Source organism: Salvelinus namaycush, chromosome 4 (assembly GCF_016432855.1).
Source record: "Salvelinus namaycush isolate Seneca chromosome 4, SaNama_1.0, whole genome shotgun sequence".
NCBI classification, from domain to species: Eukaryota; Metazoa; Chordata; class Actinopteri; order Salmoniformes; family Salmonidae; genus Salvelinus; species Salvelinus namaycush.
Window position 1 is genome coordinate 52,849,443 of NC_052310.1, and position 20,317 is coordinate 52,869,759.

The window sequence follows — 20,317 nt, forward strand, 5'->3', positions numbered from 1 at the left end:
ATATTACCACTTGTCCGGAGTAGAGGTTTGTGCTGGCAGTGACTTGTGTCTAATGAGCTGAGTTCGTGCATGTGTGCATATTCAGGGCAGTTACCTGAGGCACATTGCTGCTCACCCACTCCGAGTTGGGTAGAATCTCATCCCACATGATGATACACCTGGCCAGTGTCTGAGGAGGGAGAGGAGACAGTGACAATGTGTGAGGGTAGTGGATCAGACATTTTGAATTATATACAGTACCAGTCAAAAGTTTGGACACAACTACTCATTCCAGGGTTTTTCTTTATTTTTACTATTTTCTACATTGTAGAATAATAGTGAAAACATCAAAACTCTGAAATAACACGTATGGAATCAAGTAGAAAGCAAAAAAGTGTTAAACAAATCAAAATATATTTTAGATTCTTCAAAGTAGCCACCCTTTGCCTTGATGACAGCTTTGCACACTCTGGGGTCTGGCATAGTGAATAAGGCAGATCCGTAGTGGCCAGTACACAGTGGCTACAGTAGCTGAGCTTCTCTGCACTGACTCACCCTGAGAAGCAGAAACTCTGGTTTGATGAAGTCCAGGAGGAACATGGTGTCTGGAGCTTTCAGCCAATCAGCGATAGACCTGTGAAGGGGTGACAAATAGGTGTTAATGGCAGCCTGAGCCAGAACCAGGTGATAGCTTATAACTGAAGAAGTCATTTTGTATGTGCTGGAGCGATGGGGTCAAGATGTGCTGTGATGCACCGTGTAAGATTAGATGGAGTCCATTACTTACAGGGAGCGTGCTGAGAGAATAGGACATTGCGTCTCGTTGAAGGCTAATCTAATATGAGAGTAAGAGTGGTGGTGGTGGAATCCATTCTCACCTGTTGTTGGTTTTCAGGTAGATCATGGCCAGGGCTAGGGTCGCTCCAGGACAGGTGACGTCCACGTTGATGGTGTCACCCTCCTGTCACAAAGAACAGGGGAATTAGTTTTTAAAAAAATTTAACCTGAGACAATAACCAGAAACCCTCACAGTTGGGACAAAGTATCTGGGCAGTGTATTCTGTCAGACCTTGGTTTTGTGCCATCAGGGAAAAAAAATGATATGTTAGATGGGGATGAACTGGACAGTAGGCTTTGTTGGGTTATAATTTGAAATACTTGCTACACCATAAGTTAATGTTTATATATAGAAGGAATGTATATGGTGGGGTCAATGGACTTTGGATATGAGCCAGGGGCTTGGAATGTTACTAAGGGAAAAGGCAATCACATGGTTGTGGTCACTGATAAGGGTGGATAGCTGTGGATTAGTGAGGAATGGGGGCTGAGGTCAGGTCAGGTCACATTAAGGGAGAAGGAACAGTTTATTACCCACATCACTTAACTTCCTGCCTAGCAACAAAGATGTAATGTTTAGAGGAAAGGAGGACTCCACCTAAAGTGGGGTATATATAAACTTGTACTGGTGCGATCATGTCTTTGTCTGTTCAGCTGTCTGACCCATTGGGTGAATAAACTTGGTTTGAGCTTTACTAGCTGTCTGTGAGTTTATACTCCGTTTATTTAAAGCCTAACAGCCTACAAGTGAGGAAACTTGTCTCGACATTAGCTTTTTTCCCCTTTACCTTGATCTGGTAGCTGGGGGACTTGTGTTTTTCTCTGTTGATGCCGGCGTGGGTGCGTCGATGCCCCCCCACCATGTACTGGTAGAGCTGCTCAGGGACATTCAGGTCAGACATACCTATTAGGTTACTGCCATGCTATGGAGAGAGAGAGAGGGTGTGAGGAGAAGGGGTCATTCAGTGACTGAGAAACTCTCCTCTTCTGTTTTTTTAGATGATCCACGTCCTGAGGGAACGCTAGTGATGCATTTAGTCACCTTTTTCATTCAGCACCCTTTTATGATTTCTCAGCCTTTTGACGTATGAAGAGTGCTTTCCATGTGAGAACATTTCCTCTTTCTATTACCTCTCTACATACACAGGAGTAAGTTACTTACTGCAGAGCTGATCCAGTAGTGTAATTGCAGTGTGTACGACTAGACTTACCCCCAGACAGACCATGCCCAGGGCCAGCCCAGCGGCAAGGGAGTAGGACTCGCGGTCTGTACAGTACTCCATCTCAGGACCAGGGGGTCGACCTGCAGGAAGCAGCAACATCTGTTAACTTCAATATTTATTGGAGTTTCGGAGTAAGCTCCATCATCAAAGCACCATATTTGAAGGAATACATTTTACTTCAATTATATATTTTTTTGCTGACGCATCTTAGAGAAAGTTCTGCCTTGACAACAAAGCTTGCTCCGAAACGTGTCAGCAATACATATCATTGAAGAGAATAAGGCTGCCGTGCTGAACCTTCCTTAGACATTTCAGTTGTACATTCTAAGGACTGAGCACCACTTCAGCAGTCCAGACCATTTTTTAAATCTTGGTTGGAGCACCAGCACCTATAATCTATTCAATATCCAGGGACAACATAGACGCTTCACAAATCATCTGGCTTAAGCAAACTGTAACTAAAGGGACTATTAAAGGGTGACATAGCTCCATATGTAGGGTGCGTTGCTAAATGTGATAACACACTATGTATATTTCCCCCCAAAAAGAATGTGCTTTATAAAAGGCTGACATAACCCATGCAAATGAAGATGCTGATATGAAGTGTGAGATTCCACCTGACAATACTTGCCCCATCGAAACAGTGTGAAACTGTATTGATGTGATGCAACTGCCATACCTGGTGAAAACCTTGTGTTCTGGCCTGGAGCAGGGCTAACTGTCATGTGAGGCCTACAGTGTGATGCTAAGCCAATGACACATGCTCTAAGTAAACTGACCAGGTTAAATAAAGACGGTGAATAAATAAAAGGGCAAAGCTGCGGATCAGAGTTCTCAGAAACCCTGCTTCCGACAGCTAAAGGTCAGATGATTCTGCGCATGAGCAAATCAATGTCTGCAAGAACACATGATAGTACTCTACATAACAGAACTGAATAGCATAGAAAGTTACCGTAAGACAAATATCTAATTTCTTACTGGATGATTGTACAAATGGTCAAATCTCTCTCTCATGCGGCCAAAACAACAGCGTGCACCACTAGGCAAAATATGTGCTTCGATTGAAACAAAATACAGGTATCCTACAGTTTGCTAACACCATCTGCGCTAAAATTTGCTCAGCGTACATAATTCAAAACAACACTGTTGTTAACTCAAGATCTAAATGAATATCCCCATGAAATTATATGGTTGGCATGCAGATGCTGTATGGACATTTCCCAGTAAAACTTGAAGAATTAAACGCGACAATTTGGGCAACCATCCTAAAATCTCATAAGAAATTAGGTTGTGCAATGCATCCTACGTTGAGAGCTGTTATGTCACCCTTTACAACATGACATAAGCTTATAAATGATATGTGACGCATCTGTTGCATCTGAAGTCTACATATGCTATTATAAAGCAATTATAAGTTGTTTGTTTTAAGTGGTACCAGCAGTTCCATGTCAAAACAGTTTGTGTCTTGTATTGTATTTAGTGTTGTATGCCCTCCTCCCTGCAAATATCCTCACGGGACAACAAAACATATACTTCATTAGGGACGTATCTATCACTGACCGATCTCAGCGAGCAGCACCTCCGCGTTGTGGCGGTGTCCTGTGCCCTGGTAGACCAGGCCGATGCCCACCACGGCCGCAACCTGAACGTTGTGCGGTACATCCAGCTCAGTGGAGGTGGGCGGGAGCAGTGCGGGAATGTGGATGCTCAGCAGGCGGGTGATTGACATGTCCATGGTGCTCAGCTTGGCTGCAGACACACCCAGGAGCAGCCCGATGCTTGTCATCTCGTGGCCCTGAGGACACACCGGCAGCCATTTTCATTAGTCCCCCATGGACTTTATACACAGAGGGGTTCACTTGTTTATTAACAAATAGAGAGATTATGAGTTACTGTGTAGGGCTGAATGGAGAGCTAGTATAAAACAACGAGGTTATAACAGATCAGAGCTCTTTGCTCAACATGTGCTGAGTGAGGTCATTTTTTGCCCTCATCCTCTTTTTGGGGGAACCAAACTACACTGTAGTTCAGCCTAAAATAAGTTATTTTCTCCTTCATCACAGAATTACGCTACATAACAAAATTAATGAGAACATTTGAAAGTACTAATTTTGCGTAAATCACCTGATCCCTTTCATACTTAAATAATTCAATATTAATTTTCAGCCATTAAAGACTGCTGTACTATATCCTAATTAACAGTACAGCAGTAGACCTTTAAAAGTTCACACGTTGTGCTCCAATGTAGGCTCATCTGTCCTGGCACAGGTGATAAGCTAACAAGAATGAGAATAGTAGTAAAATCGTATACTGTAGTAAATAACCATTGATCTTTCCTGAGCTGAGAGATGTGATAGATATGACCACACAACCTTCTATGGCAGGCCTAACTGGAAATGAGAAAGTTGCTATGCGTCACTGCCAGGGAAAAGTCAAAGTGAAACTCCGCTCTCAGCACGCTGAGGCCTTCCCACTTTCATGTGAGAAAAATAACAGGATGCCGAGAGACAATTTCTGCTAAAACCAACGTGCAATCTAGAGAAGCTTCAAAACATGTAATGAGAAAAAGTACGACGACAAAACTCAACCGCAGAACCTGTGTTTGCATGCATGCTCACCTTGGTTAAGTAGTCATGTATGTTGAGTGTGGCCAGCTTGGTGAGGTGTCCGTTGAGGCCCAGAGCCATGAGGAATCCTGCATACTCGTTGGCCAGCTCGGGGCTCTTGGGTTTGTTGTAGGCGATCCAGGCAGAGTCCACCTGGGAGGCCGGAGCGATTTTCAGGCCCGCAGCCACCCCATTGTGAAAGCTGGACCAGCTCGTCATGTTGGGAGGAACGTCAATGTTCCCGCTGTTCAGATCTACCATGGTGTTCTGAGGGGGCGCACGACCTGTCACCAGAAACACAAGACTCCATATCGGATTCTGACAAACTCTACACGCATGCATGCATTCTCGACATTTAGGCCATAATCACTTTGGCACCAAGGAGCAATGTAAACATGGCCTGCCGGGTTCAAAATAAGTTTCTGCTTCTCATCACAGTGATCACACACATTGCATTCTTTCCCTTGTCCTAAAACACAACACACTGAAGCACCAGCTGTAATTACAGATCCAGACTGACTAAAGTGAGCTTTCTTGTGGGCTGCTGTTAAAAACACACCCAGAGATTGAACTTGTATAGACAGACTGAGAAAAGCCTTTTTACTCAGATCTTCAAAGGAAAAACAACATATTCCTGTACTTGATGCTTTTTCATAACTATTTCTGTAAACGTGTTTGAAGTAGGGTTGGGCGGTATGGCCTAAAAATATCCCCCAAAAATTCAAACTTAAGATTTCTTTGTTTTCTCTAAATAAGCTTTATGTACAATTAAATGTCAAATACACTGCATTTCAAAAATTGAGGGCTGTGAAATGAAGGCTAAATATAAGCCCCACTAACAATTTAATTATTTTATCAAAATAGTTTAACCTGCTTTTTTGCAATAACCCCTGATCTGGCTTTCAAGTCTGTCTATGAAAATGCCCTTTTTGTTACAAATGTAATGGCTAACTTCTTGTAGCAGGCATTATAGAAAATTAAAAACAGGTCTCAAACAATCTCTCAAGCACAAGTCAACGTGCTAGTGAGTAGCTTGCTAATCTTTATACATGCCAACTTGGATCCATTTGCTAGCTAACAAGGTAGAACAGTTGAATCGTTATGAACACACCCTTCTGTCCGTCTCCAACTGTTTGAACAGCATGCTAGCCTGTCCACTTTGTTCAGATGTTGAAATCAAGTGGTCTATCTTATTCCTCAGAATGAGAACGAGCTGCCCATTCCTTATATAATTGTGTTTTATGCTTATTGCACATTTAGAAAACACAGACTAGACAGCTAATATAACAGTATTTGGCTAAAATGCTGTTTGTGGTATGTGGTACCGCAATGCCGCGTGCAACAAACTGAGCATTCATTTTCCAGAATCAATGTTCATTGATACTCCTGTTTTAGTAGTGTCTGCTCTGGGCGCAATTTGTGTAGTTGAGACATAAAAAAGGGTCTCGTTAGAAGGCTTATCTTCTCTGTTACAGTAAAATAATGTCTCCATGTGTTTCAGTGGCCATACTACCAATTCTGTTGGACCAAACCTCAAATGCAAATAGCGAGTTGAAACCACTTGTCAGAGAGGAAGAAGTGATCTCTCAACTTTGTTGGTGTGAGTGGCAGGGGCTTGGTGTGTGTAAACAGAGAGGAAGAGGCAAAGCGAGAGGTTTCACACTTGCCAAAACCTGTCCAAAATAAGCCCAATGCGTTTCTATGGGCTAATTTTGGACCTAAGCTTGTCGCCTGCCTTCCCGGTTTTGGGACAATGACTCCCATTGTTAGGGCGGAGACATGAGCATCTTGTCATTATATTCAGCTCTCTGGTGTAAATGGGAAGGTGCACCAAAAATACAAAAAACTTGATTCTTGCGATACAGGCATTTGAAATATCACACAAAAACATTTGATATATCATTTGAATTTGATATATCGGCCAGCCCTAGTTTGAAGACAGACACGTACTCTCAGATACACACGTATGAGAAAGGCCTGAGGGATACAGTACCAGTAAGGTTGAGTTTGGGCACTGGTAGGGGCTCCGTTGGCACAGGGTGGTAGGAGAAGAGGGTAAACAGGCCTCTGCCAACTGGCAGAGCCATGGTACGCTGGCAAAGCTGCAACAGTCTGCCCAGAGAGAAAGCAGAGAGAGGGATGGAGAGACAGAGGCATCAGAACAATAGCCAACACAACTACATACCAACCGCTAACTACAGAGCACACCAAAAAAATAAAAAATAATTTAAAAAGCAAGGTTGAAACTAAGAAGATTTTGGATATAGCCTGTAACGTGGGCCCAGACTGCTTTTGAATGAGACTACGATAGCTGCCATCACTTGAACGATATTACTCACTTGTTCTCCTTCTCCTCTATGTACTCGTGGTCGCTGACCTCGGGCAGGTGGACCACACTGACCCTGACTGGTCGGGAGCTCTGGAGTAGACGTCTGGCCTCATGGACGCGCAGGTCCTGGCTCCAGATAAGACCAATTACGTCCTGGTTCAGATCTGTCATACCATCCTCCTCCTCCTCTGCCTCTGTGGTGGCTGGAGCCTCCAGCATCAGCCCCAGACCCACCGTCTGAGTACACACACACACAGAGAAATAAACACACACGAAACAGAAACATTAACTCTAAATCCACAAGGTTGTAAAGGATGAAGCCCAAACCATCCAATAACCCCAGAAACTCACACTTACAGCTTTGCCTTTGGCCACGGTCACTTTGTGTGCTTGTTTGGTGAGATCCTGTCGCCCAATCAATAGGCAGACGTCCTCTGACCAGTCAGAGCAGGGTTGCTCTCGACACTGGTAGATAGCATCTCTGATGGGCAGAGCCACACCAAAGGGCACAGATTCCAGGTCTTTCAATGTGAAACCTAAACACAACACATGAATGTAAAAGAGTCTCACACCAGCAAATACTCCATAGCATAGCAATGACAGACAGGCTGTGGAGATGTTTCTAGGCCTGATGTAAAGTCTTACCTTCTGATGTTAGCCAAACCACAAGCATTACAGCCAAACTTTCATTTGGAGCATCAGGCTTCATACAGCTCGGTCTGGAAGAGAAACAGGGATTACATTTCTCAGTCTCAAGTTGGAAAATCATGGTTAAAATGTTAGGACAAGAGTCTAGTTTATAGCTGTTACTATTACTAGAGGTATATTTAAGCAATATACCACGGCTAAGGGCTGTTATTATGCCCGACGCCTCGTGGAGTGCCTGGATACAGTCCTTAGCTGTGGTATATTGAGCCATATACCACAAACTCGAGAGGTGTCTTACTGCCATTATAAACTGGTTACCAACATAAATATAACAGTAAACAAGTATTTTTGAGTCCTACCCATTGTATATTGTCTGAAATACCATGGCTTTCAGCAAATCAGCAAACTACCCAGTTAATAAAACGGAGTGAACCCTTCTTTTGGCTTTATGGGGAATAAAGAGTCTAAGAATGAAGTGATTCAAGATGTGCTCCTGGTAAGTTTTTACCTCCTCAAAGCTGATTCAATGACAGTCTTCTTCTGGCCTGTGAGAGAGAGAGACGCCACACAAGTGCTGTAGTTCAGTTGTCACAGTAAAGGAATTGTGAAATGGGTCAGAAAACAGGAGAATGACAAAGACTCACAATCGTCACCATAATGCCCATACTCGATTCCAAAATGTCATTTAGATTATCATGCTTGCAAATAATGAAGCTTTACATGTACAGCTCTACTTCAAATGACATTTCTTTGGAAACTTCATTAAAAGGGCAATCTGCAGTTGCTACACACATTTTTGGACTTACAAATTAAAATGACATGTACCCATTGATTCTTGAAGAATATAAATTATAAATGCCTCATGAGCTTAGTTCAACTGTTGTACCCAAAAAATAAGCTTGTTTAAATATACTTCGTTTACAAACACTATATAGCCTCAAAACATGGTTAAAACTATAATTTTAATATCATGGATCATGGTCAGTCTATGAATTTGAGAGTGGTTACAGTTCTCCAGCCCCATCCCTCAGCTTTTTACCGAAATGGGGTAGGGAGAGCGCTTTGCTATTAGCGCTTTGCTACTGCTGATAGCAGCCCCTTTACAAAGGTAAAAGTAACAATAGCCAAATGAAGACTTGACTAAGGGATACTGCGGGATACTGCGAGACTCTGGCATTTGTTTTGCTTACCCAGAGTCAGATGAACTCGTGGATACCATTCGTGGATACCATTTGTGTCTGCGTGCAGTATGAAGGAAGTTAGCGGTTGGTTTGCGAGCTAATGCTAACTAGCGTTAGCACAATGACTGGACATTTTATTTATTTTAACCTTTATTTAACTAGGCAAGTCAGTTAAGAACAAAATCTTATTTACAATGACGGCCTACCCCGGCCAAACCCGGACGATGCTGGGCCAATTGTGCACCGGCCTATGCGACTCCCAATCACGGCCGGATGTGATACAGCCTGGATTCGAACCAGGGACTGTAGTGACGCCTGTTGCACGGAGATGAAGTGCCTTAGACCGATGCGCCACTCGGGAGCCAATAGGTCCGGCGTTCATCTAACTCTTGGTAAGTAGAACAAGGCCTTAAATGGCAGAATCTCGCAGTCTCTCTTTAAACAAAGAAACAGGACAGAGACAGCATGGCAGTACTGCCTTACAACCTCTTCCCTTTCATGTGCGGAAATGACTGACCGCTGTGACATGCATGTGGGAAGCATGTGGGCACGCATAAGGCATGTGGGAGGCATGTCCCAGGGATGGTTGTTCGTTATCTTGGGCGCACACTGCTCAGTAATCAGACACACACAAACCCACCTGCAGAGAGCTTGGCCAGATACTTGGACACATCAATTGAAGTGGCGTTGTCATCTCCAATGATGTACAGGGCGTAGCTCTGAGAGGGGGAGGAAGAGAGGGAGAGGCAGAAGGACAGAGAAACAAACGTCAGTGTCTGGCCTATTGAGACAGAGACAGAGAGAGAGAGAGAGAGAGAGAGAGAGAGAGAGAGAGAGAGAGAGAGAGAGAGAGAGAGAGAGAGAGAGATGCTTAGTGTGCAAGAGAAAGGGTGAGTGAGAGACAGGGGCAGAGAACGAAAGGGTGAGTGTGCAAGTAAGAGTCAACAAGAGAGAGAGAGGGTCAATGAGAGAAAGAGAGCGAGAGAGAGAGAACGAGACAGTGATGTGGTAAAGAGAATCTGTAATTGCATGACAGGCTGTCAGTCTCTCAGTGGTGACGTGCGTCACCTCACTTAGCCTGATGGAAGGAGACGCACAAGGCCTGGTCATCAGCACAGTCCCCCTGATCCACCTACACCTAACCCGCTAGTGATTCAGCCCTCCATCCGACCAGGGCTTAATTATGGCAGAGTACACAGACAAAAACACACACGCGTTGTCTCAAACACACACACAGTCTCTTACTCTCACACATGTACAGTGCATTTGGAAAATACCCCTTGAATTTTTCCACATTCTGTTACATTACAGCCTTATTCTAATTGATTAAATTGTTTTTTTCCCCCTAATCAATCTACACACAATACCCCACGACTAAGCAAAAACAGGTATTTAGGCATTTTATTTTACTGAAATATCACAAGTATTCAGACACTTTCCTCAGTACTTTGTTGAAAGGGGGATACCCAGTCAGTTGTACAACTGAATGCGTCTTCCGCTGAATCAGAGAAGTGCGGGGGGCTGCCATAATCGACATCCACGTCTTCGGCGCCCGGGGAACAGGTCCTGAGCACTCTGGAGCAGGTTATTGTCAAGGATCTCTCTGTACTTTGCTCCGTTCATCTTTCCCTCGATGCTGACTAGTCTCCCAGTCCCTATCACTGAAAATCATCCCCACAGCATGATGCTGCCACCACCATGCTTCACTGTAGGGATGGTGCCAGGTTTCCTCCAGATGTGACGTTTGACATTCAGGCCAAAGCGTTTAATCTTGGTTTCATCAGACCAGAGAATCTTGTTTCTCATGGTCTGAGAGTCGTTCAGGTGCCTTTTGGCAAACTCCAAGTGGGCTGTCATGTACCTTTTACTGAGGAATGGCTTCTGTCTGGCCACTCTACCATAAAGGCCTGATTGGTGGTGCTGCAGAGATGGTTGTCCTTCTGGAAGGTTCTCCCATTTCCACAGAGGAACTCTGGAGCTCTGTCAGAGTGGCCATCAGGTTCTTTATCACCTCCCTGACAAAGGCCCTTCTCCCCCAATGGCTCAGTTTGGCCGGGCGGTCAGCTCTAGGAAGAGTCTTGGTGGTTCCAAACTTCCTCCATTTAAGACCGATGGAGGCCCCTGTGTTCTTGAGAACATTCAAGAATTTTTTTGGTGCCCTTCCTCAGATCTGTGCCTCGACACAATCCTGTCTCAGAGCTCTACGGACAATTCTATCAACCTCACGGACCTTATACACAGTTGAAGTCGGAAGTTTGCATAGACTTAGTTTGGAGACATAACTCTATTTTCAACCCCTCCACAAATTGCTTGTTAACAAACTATAGTTTTGGCAAGTCAGTTAGAACATCTACTTTGTGCATGACAAGTAATTTTCCCAACAATTGTTTACAGACTAGCAATTTCCAAACGCCTTAAGGTACCACGTCCATCTGTACAAACAATAGTACGCAAGTATAAACACCATGGGACCACGCAGCCGTCATACCGCCCAGGAAAGAGACGCGTTCTGTCTCCTAGAGATGAACGTACTTTGGTGTGAAAAGTGCAAATCAATCCCAGAACAACAGCAAAGAACCTTGTGAAGATGCTGGAGGAAACAGGTACAAAAGTATCTATATCCACAGTAAAATGAGTCCTATATCGACATAACCTGAAAGGCCGCTCAGCAAGGAAGAAGCCACTGCTCCAAAACTGCAATAATAAACCAGACTACGGTTTGCAACTGCACATGGAGACAAAGACTGTACTTTTTGTAGAAATGTCCTCTGGTCTGATGAAACAAAAATAGAACTGTTTGGCCATAATGACCATCGTTATGTTTGGAGGAAAAAGGCTTGCAAGCAGAAGAACACCTTCTCAACTGTGAAGCACGGGGGTGGCAGCATCATGATGTGGGGGTGCTTTGCTGCAGGAGGGACTAGTGCACTTCACAAAATAGATGGCTTCATGAGGAAGGAAAATTATGTGGATATATTGAAGCAACATCTCACGACATCAGTCAGGAAGTTAAAGCTTGGTCGCAAATGGGTCTTCCAAATGGACAATGACCCAAGGCATTCTTCCAAAGTTGTGGCAAAATGGCTTAAGGACAACAAAGTCAAGGTATTGGAGTGGCCATCACAAAGCCCTGACCTCAATCCTATAGAAATTTGTGGGCAGAACTGAAAAAGCGTGTGCGAGCAAGGAGGCCTACAAACCTGACTCAGTTACACCAGCTCTGTCAGGAGGAACGGACCAAAATTCATCCAACTTATTGTGGGAAGCTTGTGGAAGGATACCCGAAACGTTTGACCCAAGTTAAACAATTTAAAGCCAATGCTACCAAATACTATTTGAGTGTATGTAAACTTCTGACCCACTGGGAATGTGATGAAAGCAATAAAAGCTGAAAAAAATTATTCTCTACTATTATTTTGACATTTCACATTCTTAAAATAAAGTGGTGATCCTAACTGACCTAAGACAGGGATTTTTTACTAAGATTAAATGTCAGGAATTGTGAAAAACTGAGTTCAAATATATTTGGCTAAGGTGTACTGCAGCAAAGCACCCCCACAACATGATGCTGCCACCCCCGTGCTTCACGGTTGGGACGGTCTCCTTCCTGAGCGGTATGACGGCTGCGTGGTCCCATGGTGTTTATACTTGCGCACTATTGTTTGTCCAGATGAAAGTTCAAGTTCCTTGGTGTCCACATCAACAACAAACTAGAATGGTACAAACACACCAAGAGAATCGTGAAGAGGGCACAACAAAGCCTATTCCCCCTCAGGAAACTAAACAGATTTGGCATGGGTCCTCAGATCCTCAAAAGGTTCTACAGCTGCAACATCAAGAGCATCCTGACTGGTTGCATCACTGCCTGGTACGGCAGTTGCTCGGCCTCTGACCGCAAGGCACTACAGAGGGTAGTGCGTACGGCCCAGTACATCACTGAGGCTAAGCTGCCTGCATCCAGGACCTCTACACCAGGCGGTGTCAGAGGAAGGCCCTAAAAATTGTCAAAGGCCCCAGCCACCCCAGTCATAGACTTTTCTCTGTACTACCGCATGGCAAGCGGTACCAGAGTGCCAAGTCTAGGACAAACAGTTTTTACTCCCAAGCCATAAGACTCCTGAACAGGTAATCAAATGGCTACCCGGACTATCTGCAGTGTGCCCCCCCAAGCCCCCTTTTTACGCTGCTGCTACTCTCTGATTATCATATATGCAGTCACTTTATCTATACATTCATGTACATACTACCTCAATTGGGCCGACCAACCAATGCTCCCGCACATCGGCTAACCGGGCTATCTGCATTGTGTCCCACCCACCACCCCCTCTTTTATGCTACTGCTACTCTCTGTTCATCATATATGCATAGTCACTTTAACCATATGTACATACTACCTCAATCAGCCTGACTTACCGGTGTCTGTATGTAGCCTCGCTACTTTTATTTACATTTACATTTTACATTTTAGTCATTTAGCAGACGCTCTTATCCAGAGCGACTTACAGTAGAGTGCATACATTTTTATTACATTTTACATACTGAGACAAGGATATCCCTACCGGCCAAACCCTCCCTAACCCGGACGACGCTATGCCAATTGTGCGTCGCCCCACGGACCTCCCGGTTGCGGCCGGCTGCGACAGAGCCTGGGCGCGAACCCAGAGACTCTGGTGGCGCAGCTAGCACTGCGATGCAGTGCCCTAGACCACTGCGCCACCCGGGAGGTGCCTCGCTACTGTATATAGCCTGTCTTTTTACGGTTGTTTTATTTCTTTACTTACCTACTGTTCACCAAACAGCTTTGTTGCACTATTGGTTAGAGCCTGTAAGTAAGCATTTCACTGTAAGGTCTATACCTGTTGTGTTCGGCGGACGTGACAAAAACACTTGGATTTAATTTGAACGTGGTACCTCCATGCGTTTGGAAATTGCTCCCAAGGATGACCCAAACTTGTGGAGGTCTACAATCATTTTCTGAGATCTTGGCTGATTTCTTTTGATTTTCCCATGATGTCAAGCAAAGAGGCACTGAGTTTGAAGGTAAGGCCTTGAAATACATCCACAGGTACACCTCCAATTGACTCAAATGATGTCAATTAGCCTATCAGAAGCTTCTAAAGCCATGAAATAATTTTCTGGAATTTTCCAAACTGTTTAAAGGCACAGTCAACTTAGTGTATGTAAACTTCTGACCCACTGGAATTGTGATACAGTGAATTATAAGTCTGTAAACAATTGTTGGAAAAATGACTTGTGTCATGCACGAAGTATATGTCCTAACCGACTTGCCAAAACTATAGTTTGTTAACAAGACATTTGTGGAGTGGTTGAAAAACGAGTTAATGACTCCAACCTAAGTGTATGTACATTTCCAACTTCAACTGTATGTAGATGCCCATCGAATCGAAGGAAAGGAGAGATGCACATCCCTAGTCTTTACGAATAGGCAAAATGCCTTTCTCTCTCCCCCTCTCTCTGATTGGCATGAAGCCCTATATCATAGCCCTTTGACATTTAAGCAGTGTGTGTGTGTGTGTGAGTGTGTGTGTGTGTCAATGCTTGATGACCCCTTTTAATTGGGAAATCATGTTTGAACAGAAACTGCCATTGGCAACACAGGGGCTAGGGCCCGCAAACCAACCCAGGGAGTAGAATGTTTATTTAGAACACAAATGGCTACGTGTTGACATTGGTCACTCAAAATATTCAGGAATTATTTGTTGTCCAAACAGTATTTATATAACATGTCAGTCAGGTGGTGAGGTCATCTAGCTGGGCACACATGCTGTAGCTAACCAAGGTGATGGGAAATCTACTTTCCTCACACAACACCAAGGACAACGTAAATAGTAATTCCCTAATAGGGTTTTCAGTTGTCTGTGGCACCCCCTATTGGAGATGTCTATATCGCAACCCAACTCTAAAACTCCCACCTGCATGGCCATTGTCTCTTGAGAAAAAAAGTGTATTGTATTCATATCCCTAGCGATAGACGGTTTCATCAATTTCCCTTGTCATCATGAGGCAAAGTTAGAAAAGATAGACGATGATAGCATACCAGCACCAGTAGTTTGGTTCTCTCACAGATGCCGGGCAGGTAGGGGAAGGGTGCTACCTCCTCACCCCTCAGACAGCTGCTGAGCCAGCTGAACACGCACGGAGGCTCCGCCCTCAGGAAGGACGGACGCAGCATCTGCTCCATCTGGGCTGCAGGAGAGGGAGGGGCCACGGAGACTGTCATTCAAAGTGTCACAACAGGCTCTGCGACTACAGACACACCTGTCCTTATCACTCAGTCAGACCATCCTTTCAATCAATATCAAGAAAATGAAAAGTCAAAGTGGTAGACATGCCCTCTCTTCTACGTGAGCAGAGAGGACTACACATGCTTTAGAAGTTGATTTGCCTCTTACCCTGATCTATGATGCAGGACTCCTTGAACGTGGTGATGAATGAGGGGTAATCTCGCCAGTACAGATCGATATACTCCTCCAGCTGCAGATCCCTTTTAATAAACAGTACAACAATTAGCAGGTCATAAGAGGGGCTGTTAATCTAACCTGAGCCATTGAATCAATACTTTTAATACCCAACCTGCTCTACCCTCACCGTGAAGCACTTACACAGACAGCTAACCACAACCAGAAGCAGATAAACCAATCAGAACTATGACTAAGCGAACACCCACGTAAACTTCTAGTACTAACGTGGGGGTTTCAGGCTGGGTTAGATGTAGTGAGGTCATTACGGTACAGGCCTAGCCGGGTTACCAGATTGGTCTGTGCTTTGGTTTAGCTACTGTATCTCTTTGTACAGTATGTATGGCAATGACAGTGAATACAATTATTAATTGGCTGAAGCACCAACTGTTGTGTCAACCAGCCTGGTAATACTAATTGACCAGGACAATAAAACAAGGCCCAAATAAGCACTAAGCAATTCAAGTGCCAGTTGATTCTCCCACTTCAGCTCTTCTTTTAAATGTAAAATGGGACTGTTGACGAGGTCACTTGACACACTTGAAACCGTTTTAATGCCATTTTCTTATCCTGGTAATATTAACGTTTTAGGAGAGACCAAACTCATCAGGTTTTATTGAGCAGTGACTCATCGGACATACTTCTCCATTTAAATGTTTAACAGCTTCATGAAATTGTTGTGTTCGTTCTGAATTGAATATCTGAATTGAAAAGATGCACCTGCGACCTGTCGCTTTAGTTCGCCTCTGAATGGCCATCGCTATCCGAGTGACAATAATAAATCCACAACATTTAACTGGAGTCATTTGAGAGTAATTCTCTCGTGGACAGGATGTTATCCAGGTGTCTGTCAATAGACTGTGGGATGCGACAACTAACGAGGAACTTTGTTCTGGTGTGCAGATTCCTTCAATTATTATTTGGAAAAATTACGATTTCACATCTCTTGAATTTCAGAGGGAGAGGGGACATTTGGCACATACTTTGGCTGAGAGTTTACGTTTAGGGGGGGACCTTCACTAGTCTCATTAGTATATTTTCTTTTCTCATCTCCCCAGAACCTAATAGAGCATCTGACGCAATTACGCAAGGTTTATGGGTTTCCAAGATTATTTAAGAGCGTTAACCTAGATTGTGAAGACAGAGCACCAGTACCTGGCCAGCTGTTGCAGAAGGCCCACCAGTGATCGCCCCCCGCTCCTCTGCAGCTCGTCCAGCTTCAGCTCCTCATAGAGCAAGTGCAGCACGTAGAACAGGGCTGGGATGTGGGGGAAGAGTGGGGCAGAGGGGTCCAGACGCAGGGCAGGGGTGGAAGACAGAGACTCTTCACAGCCAGAGGTGTCAGTGGACTCCAGACTCACAGCACCACACGCATGCCTGAACACCACCTGTCTGTGGTAGTCTGAGCACCACATGTAGTCCCAGTCCTGGTGGATTATATGCATAGACACACGCACAAAGCCACACAGAAACACTCACACTTAAATGAAATGCATACACAGAAACAGGGCCCAAAGCCACACATACAAAAAGGTCAGTGGGTTAAGGACCAATATTTGTGCCTGGTCTGAATCAGCAGTTTCCCAACATGCACTTCCTTTCTTAAGTAACAGCTCTCAGCCAGAGGGTGAACTCTACACGACACCTCCCCAGTTCAACTGTGCACCCTTAACCCTGGGCCATGACCCCTTCCAGGATTCCATGCTACAGCATAGCGCCACTTTCCCTCCACAACACCACTAACATTCCACATGAATTTATAATGCACAGGGCAAACAGATGAAGGAAAGAAGGACTACAGGTTATTTATCAACCTAACCATCATCTTCAATACTTTAGTTTTTTATACATCTATAAATAACAGTGCACTTGGAGCAGATTTCAACCATTTCAAAGTAGTGGCCTGTATATGAACTCAACATATTACTGAAATTCTTATTATGCATGACAGAAAAGCGAATTCACTCATAAGTTGACCTCATCGCTACCTCCTTTTAGCCTCTGTCTGGATTCAGAGCTTGAGAGTAACATGAATAGTATTATGCTTTCCACGTAAAGCATGGTCTACGGGGGTAACCCCTACCTACCTCATCAGACCCTGTGTCCGAAGGCCGGGCCTTCTTTGGTGCGATCACAGGAGAGAGGGACACTTCAAAATGGAGCTGTGGGGGGAACACAAAGGTCAAGAGCATGGTAGGGCTACAGACCAATTAACCATCTGATAAACAACATAGGTCCTTCCTGTGTTGCCTTGCCAACCTACCATTTGTGGCTTAGTCTCCATGTCTGGATTTCAGAGATGTGCAGGCTAAGGTGACATCGGTATGACCTAGATTGAGGAACTTCTATGTACTTGGGTATAGACTGTACATTCAGTAAGACTATCCTCCTAACGGGATCTGAACTGTCTACTTTAAGTCACTCCCTCTCCTGTGAATGACAGCACCGTTCCCAAGGCGACTCACGTTGCGTGTCCAGCCCAGCCGCTCTGTGTTGTAGCCCATGAGAGTCATGAAGCAGGTGACAAACAGGTTCCACTCCAGGTGTGCGCTGGGCCCCCCGGGGGCGTTGTAGATGTTGTACCACTTTATCAGCACCTTCATGGCCGTTTCCTTGGGCAGGATGAAGCGCACCGCCTGGAGGCACTTCCTCACTACGGACACGAGGGGGATGAGGAAGCACATGTAAGACGGTGCACAATTACATCCATTTCACACAGAAAATGTACATTTGTATGTATCAAACTTGTGCTGATTTATATAACTGTCATGTTGTTTTTTTAAAGTGGCGTGGTTAAAACTTCTTGTCAATAGGGGGAGCTGTTAGCACTATTTTTTTCTTGGTGTTCCCAAATTAAACTGCCTCGTACTCAATTCTTGCTCGTACAATATGCATATTATTATTACTATTGGATAGAAAACACTCTCTAGTTTCTAAAACCGTTTGAATTATGTCTGTAAGTGAAACAGAACTGGACTTAGAGCAATTTACCTATGTGGAGTTGAGAATGCAGATTTTTCCAAACCTGTTCTCAGACCTGTGTATAACTTTGCCTGTCTTCTATTGGTTGAGATGCACTGCATACGCCTTCCCCTGGGTGTCAGCGAATAGAGGGCCTTGAAATGGAGTCTCTACGCAGTTCAGAAAGTCTATAAATTGATTGGAATCGAGGTGTCCCTTCTTTTGCTTCTTCGCGCTGACGCACTAAGGACATTGGGATGTCGTTTTAGAAGCTCCCGTTTTAGCTTCTAGTTATATCCGGCTCTGTTTTTATTCGATATAGGCTTTAAAGACATCATAATCTTGTTATTTTAAACCGATTTATATCAGTTTATGTCAGTATATTGCGATTTTCGGGCATTTCATTTTCTGCCGTTGTATTGAGTTGGGTATCTCTCTCTCGCATGCCATTGTGTACTGCTAATTGCAACGTGGAAGAAAACATTCTCCAACCCAGCAACGATTCTTTTGGCCAAAGGACACCTTTCCCAAGATTCTGATGGGAGTTCAGCTAATAGTAAGAACTATTTATGCTGATAATTCGTTGTTCTTTTGAAAAAGTAAAATGCATAAGACGCCATTATTTGCCGTGTAGCCTTGCGTTATCGCACCCTGTATTGCACCCTGTATTGCACAGTAACGTTAATTTTAAAAATGTAATTCAGCGATTGCATTAAGAACTAATTTGTCTTTCAATTGCTGTCCAACCTGTATTTTTTTAGTCAAGTTTATGAATAGTTTTCGATAAGAATAGGTGTCTTTCCAAGATGGCGCCGGACAGATTGCTTGAGTATTTGGACACTATTTTCATTGTATAAGCACGATTTGTGCCGCTAAATATGCACATTTTCGAACAAACTCTATATGCATTGTGTAATATGATGTTACAGGACTGTCATCTGAAGAATTCTGAGAAGGTTAGTGAAAATTAATATATTTTGGTGGTGAATACGTTACCGCTATGTTTGGCTGGAATCAATGCTGTTGTTTGGTTTGCTACTGTGCTAAGCTAATATAACGCTATATTGTGTTTTCGCTGTAAAACACTTAGAAAATCTGAAATATTGTCTGGATTCACAAGATCTGTGTCTTTCAATTGCTGTACGCTGTGTATTTTTAAGAAATGTTTTATGATGAGTAATTAGGTAATACACGTTGCTCTCTGTAGTTATTCTAGTCGAGTTGTGATGGTGGCTGCAATGGTAAACTATGATTTATACCTGAAATATGCACATTTTTCTAACAAAACATATGCTATACAATAAATATGTTATCAGACTGTCATCTGATGAATTTGTTTCTTGGTTAGTGGCTATTTATATCTTTATTTGGTCGAATTTGTGATAGCTACTGATGGAGTAAAAAACTGGTGGAGTAAAAAAAATTGTGTCTTTTGCTAACGTGGTTAGCTAATAGATTTACATAGTGTCTTCCCTGTAAAACATTTTAAAAATCAGAAATGATGGCTTGATTACCAAGATGTGTATCTTTCATCTGGTGTCTTGGACTTGTGATTTAATGATATTTAGATGCTACTATTTACTTGTGACGCTATGCTAGCCTATGCTAGTCAGCTTTTTTACTGGTGGGGGTGCTCCCGGACCCGGGTTTCTGAGGAAGTAGAGGTTAAAAAAAAAAGATCTACACTGAACAAAAATATAAACGCAACATGTAAAGTGTTGGTCCCATGTTTCATGAGTTGAAATAAAATTTCACAGAAAAGTTCCATATGCAAAAAAGGCTTATTTCTCTCAAATGTTGTGTACAAATTTGTTTACATCCCTGTTAGTGAGCATTTCTCTTTAGCCAAGACAATCCAGCCACCTGACACATGTGGCATATCTAGAAGCAGCTTAAACAGCAGCCACCTTGTGCTAGGGTGGATTGACCCCTTTACAGTTCACAACACACTGATGTCACGCACAGATGCGCGCAACTCTTGGCTGCAGTAAGAAAGCAATCACCATCTGAGCCCATTCAACATGGCCTAGATTTACCTTATTACTTCTAAACAAAACACATTTTTGGGTTCTCA

General features: G+C 43.7%; 1 protein-coding gene across 1 annotated transcript in view; it reads right to left on the bottom strand.

Annotated features, from left to right (window-relative positions):
- The window catches only part of LOC120046609 (anaphase-promoting complex subunit 1-like), a 70,270-nt gene that overhangs the window by 19,825 nt on the left and 30,128 nt on the right, over nt 1-20,317 (bottom strand). Inside the window, exons 18-35 of the mRNA XM_038991979.1 lie at nt 17,748-17,935; nt 17,370-17,444; nt 16,438-16,709; nt 15,217-15,308; nt 14,862-15,010; nt 9,444-9,522; nt 8,131-8,167; nt 7,620-7,693; nt 7,332-7,510; nt 6,985-7,211; nt 6,639-6,757; nt 4,658-4,929; nt 3,600-3,834; nt 2,028-2,119; nt 1,605-1,739; nt 858-940; nt 535-613; nt 95-169 (exon numbers count right to left, since the gene is read on the bottom strand). Of these exons, the coding sequence (XP_038847907.1) occupies nt 95-169; nt 535-613; nt 858-940; nt 1,605-1,739; nt 2,028-2,119; nt 3,600-3,834; nt 4,658-4,929; nt 6,639-6,757; nt 6,985-7,211; nt 7,332-7,510; nt 7,620-7,693; nt 8,131-8,167; nt 9,444-9,522; nt 14,862-15,010; nt 15,217-15,308; nt 16,438-16,709; nt 17,370-17,444; nt 17,748-17,935 (2,462 nt within the window). The remainder of the gene's footprint in view (nt 1-94; nt 170-534; nt 614-857; nt 941-1,604; nt 1,740-2,027; nt 2,120-3,599; nt 3,835-4,657; nt 4,930-6,638; nt 6,758-6,984; nt 7,212-7,331; nt 7,511-7,619; nt 7,694-8,130; nt 8,168-9,443; nt 9,523-14,861; nt 15,011-15,216; nt 15,309-16,437; nt 16,710-17,369; nt 17,445-17,747; nt 17,936-20,317) is intronic.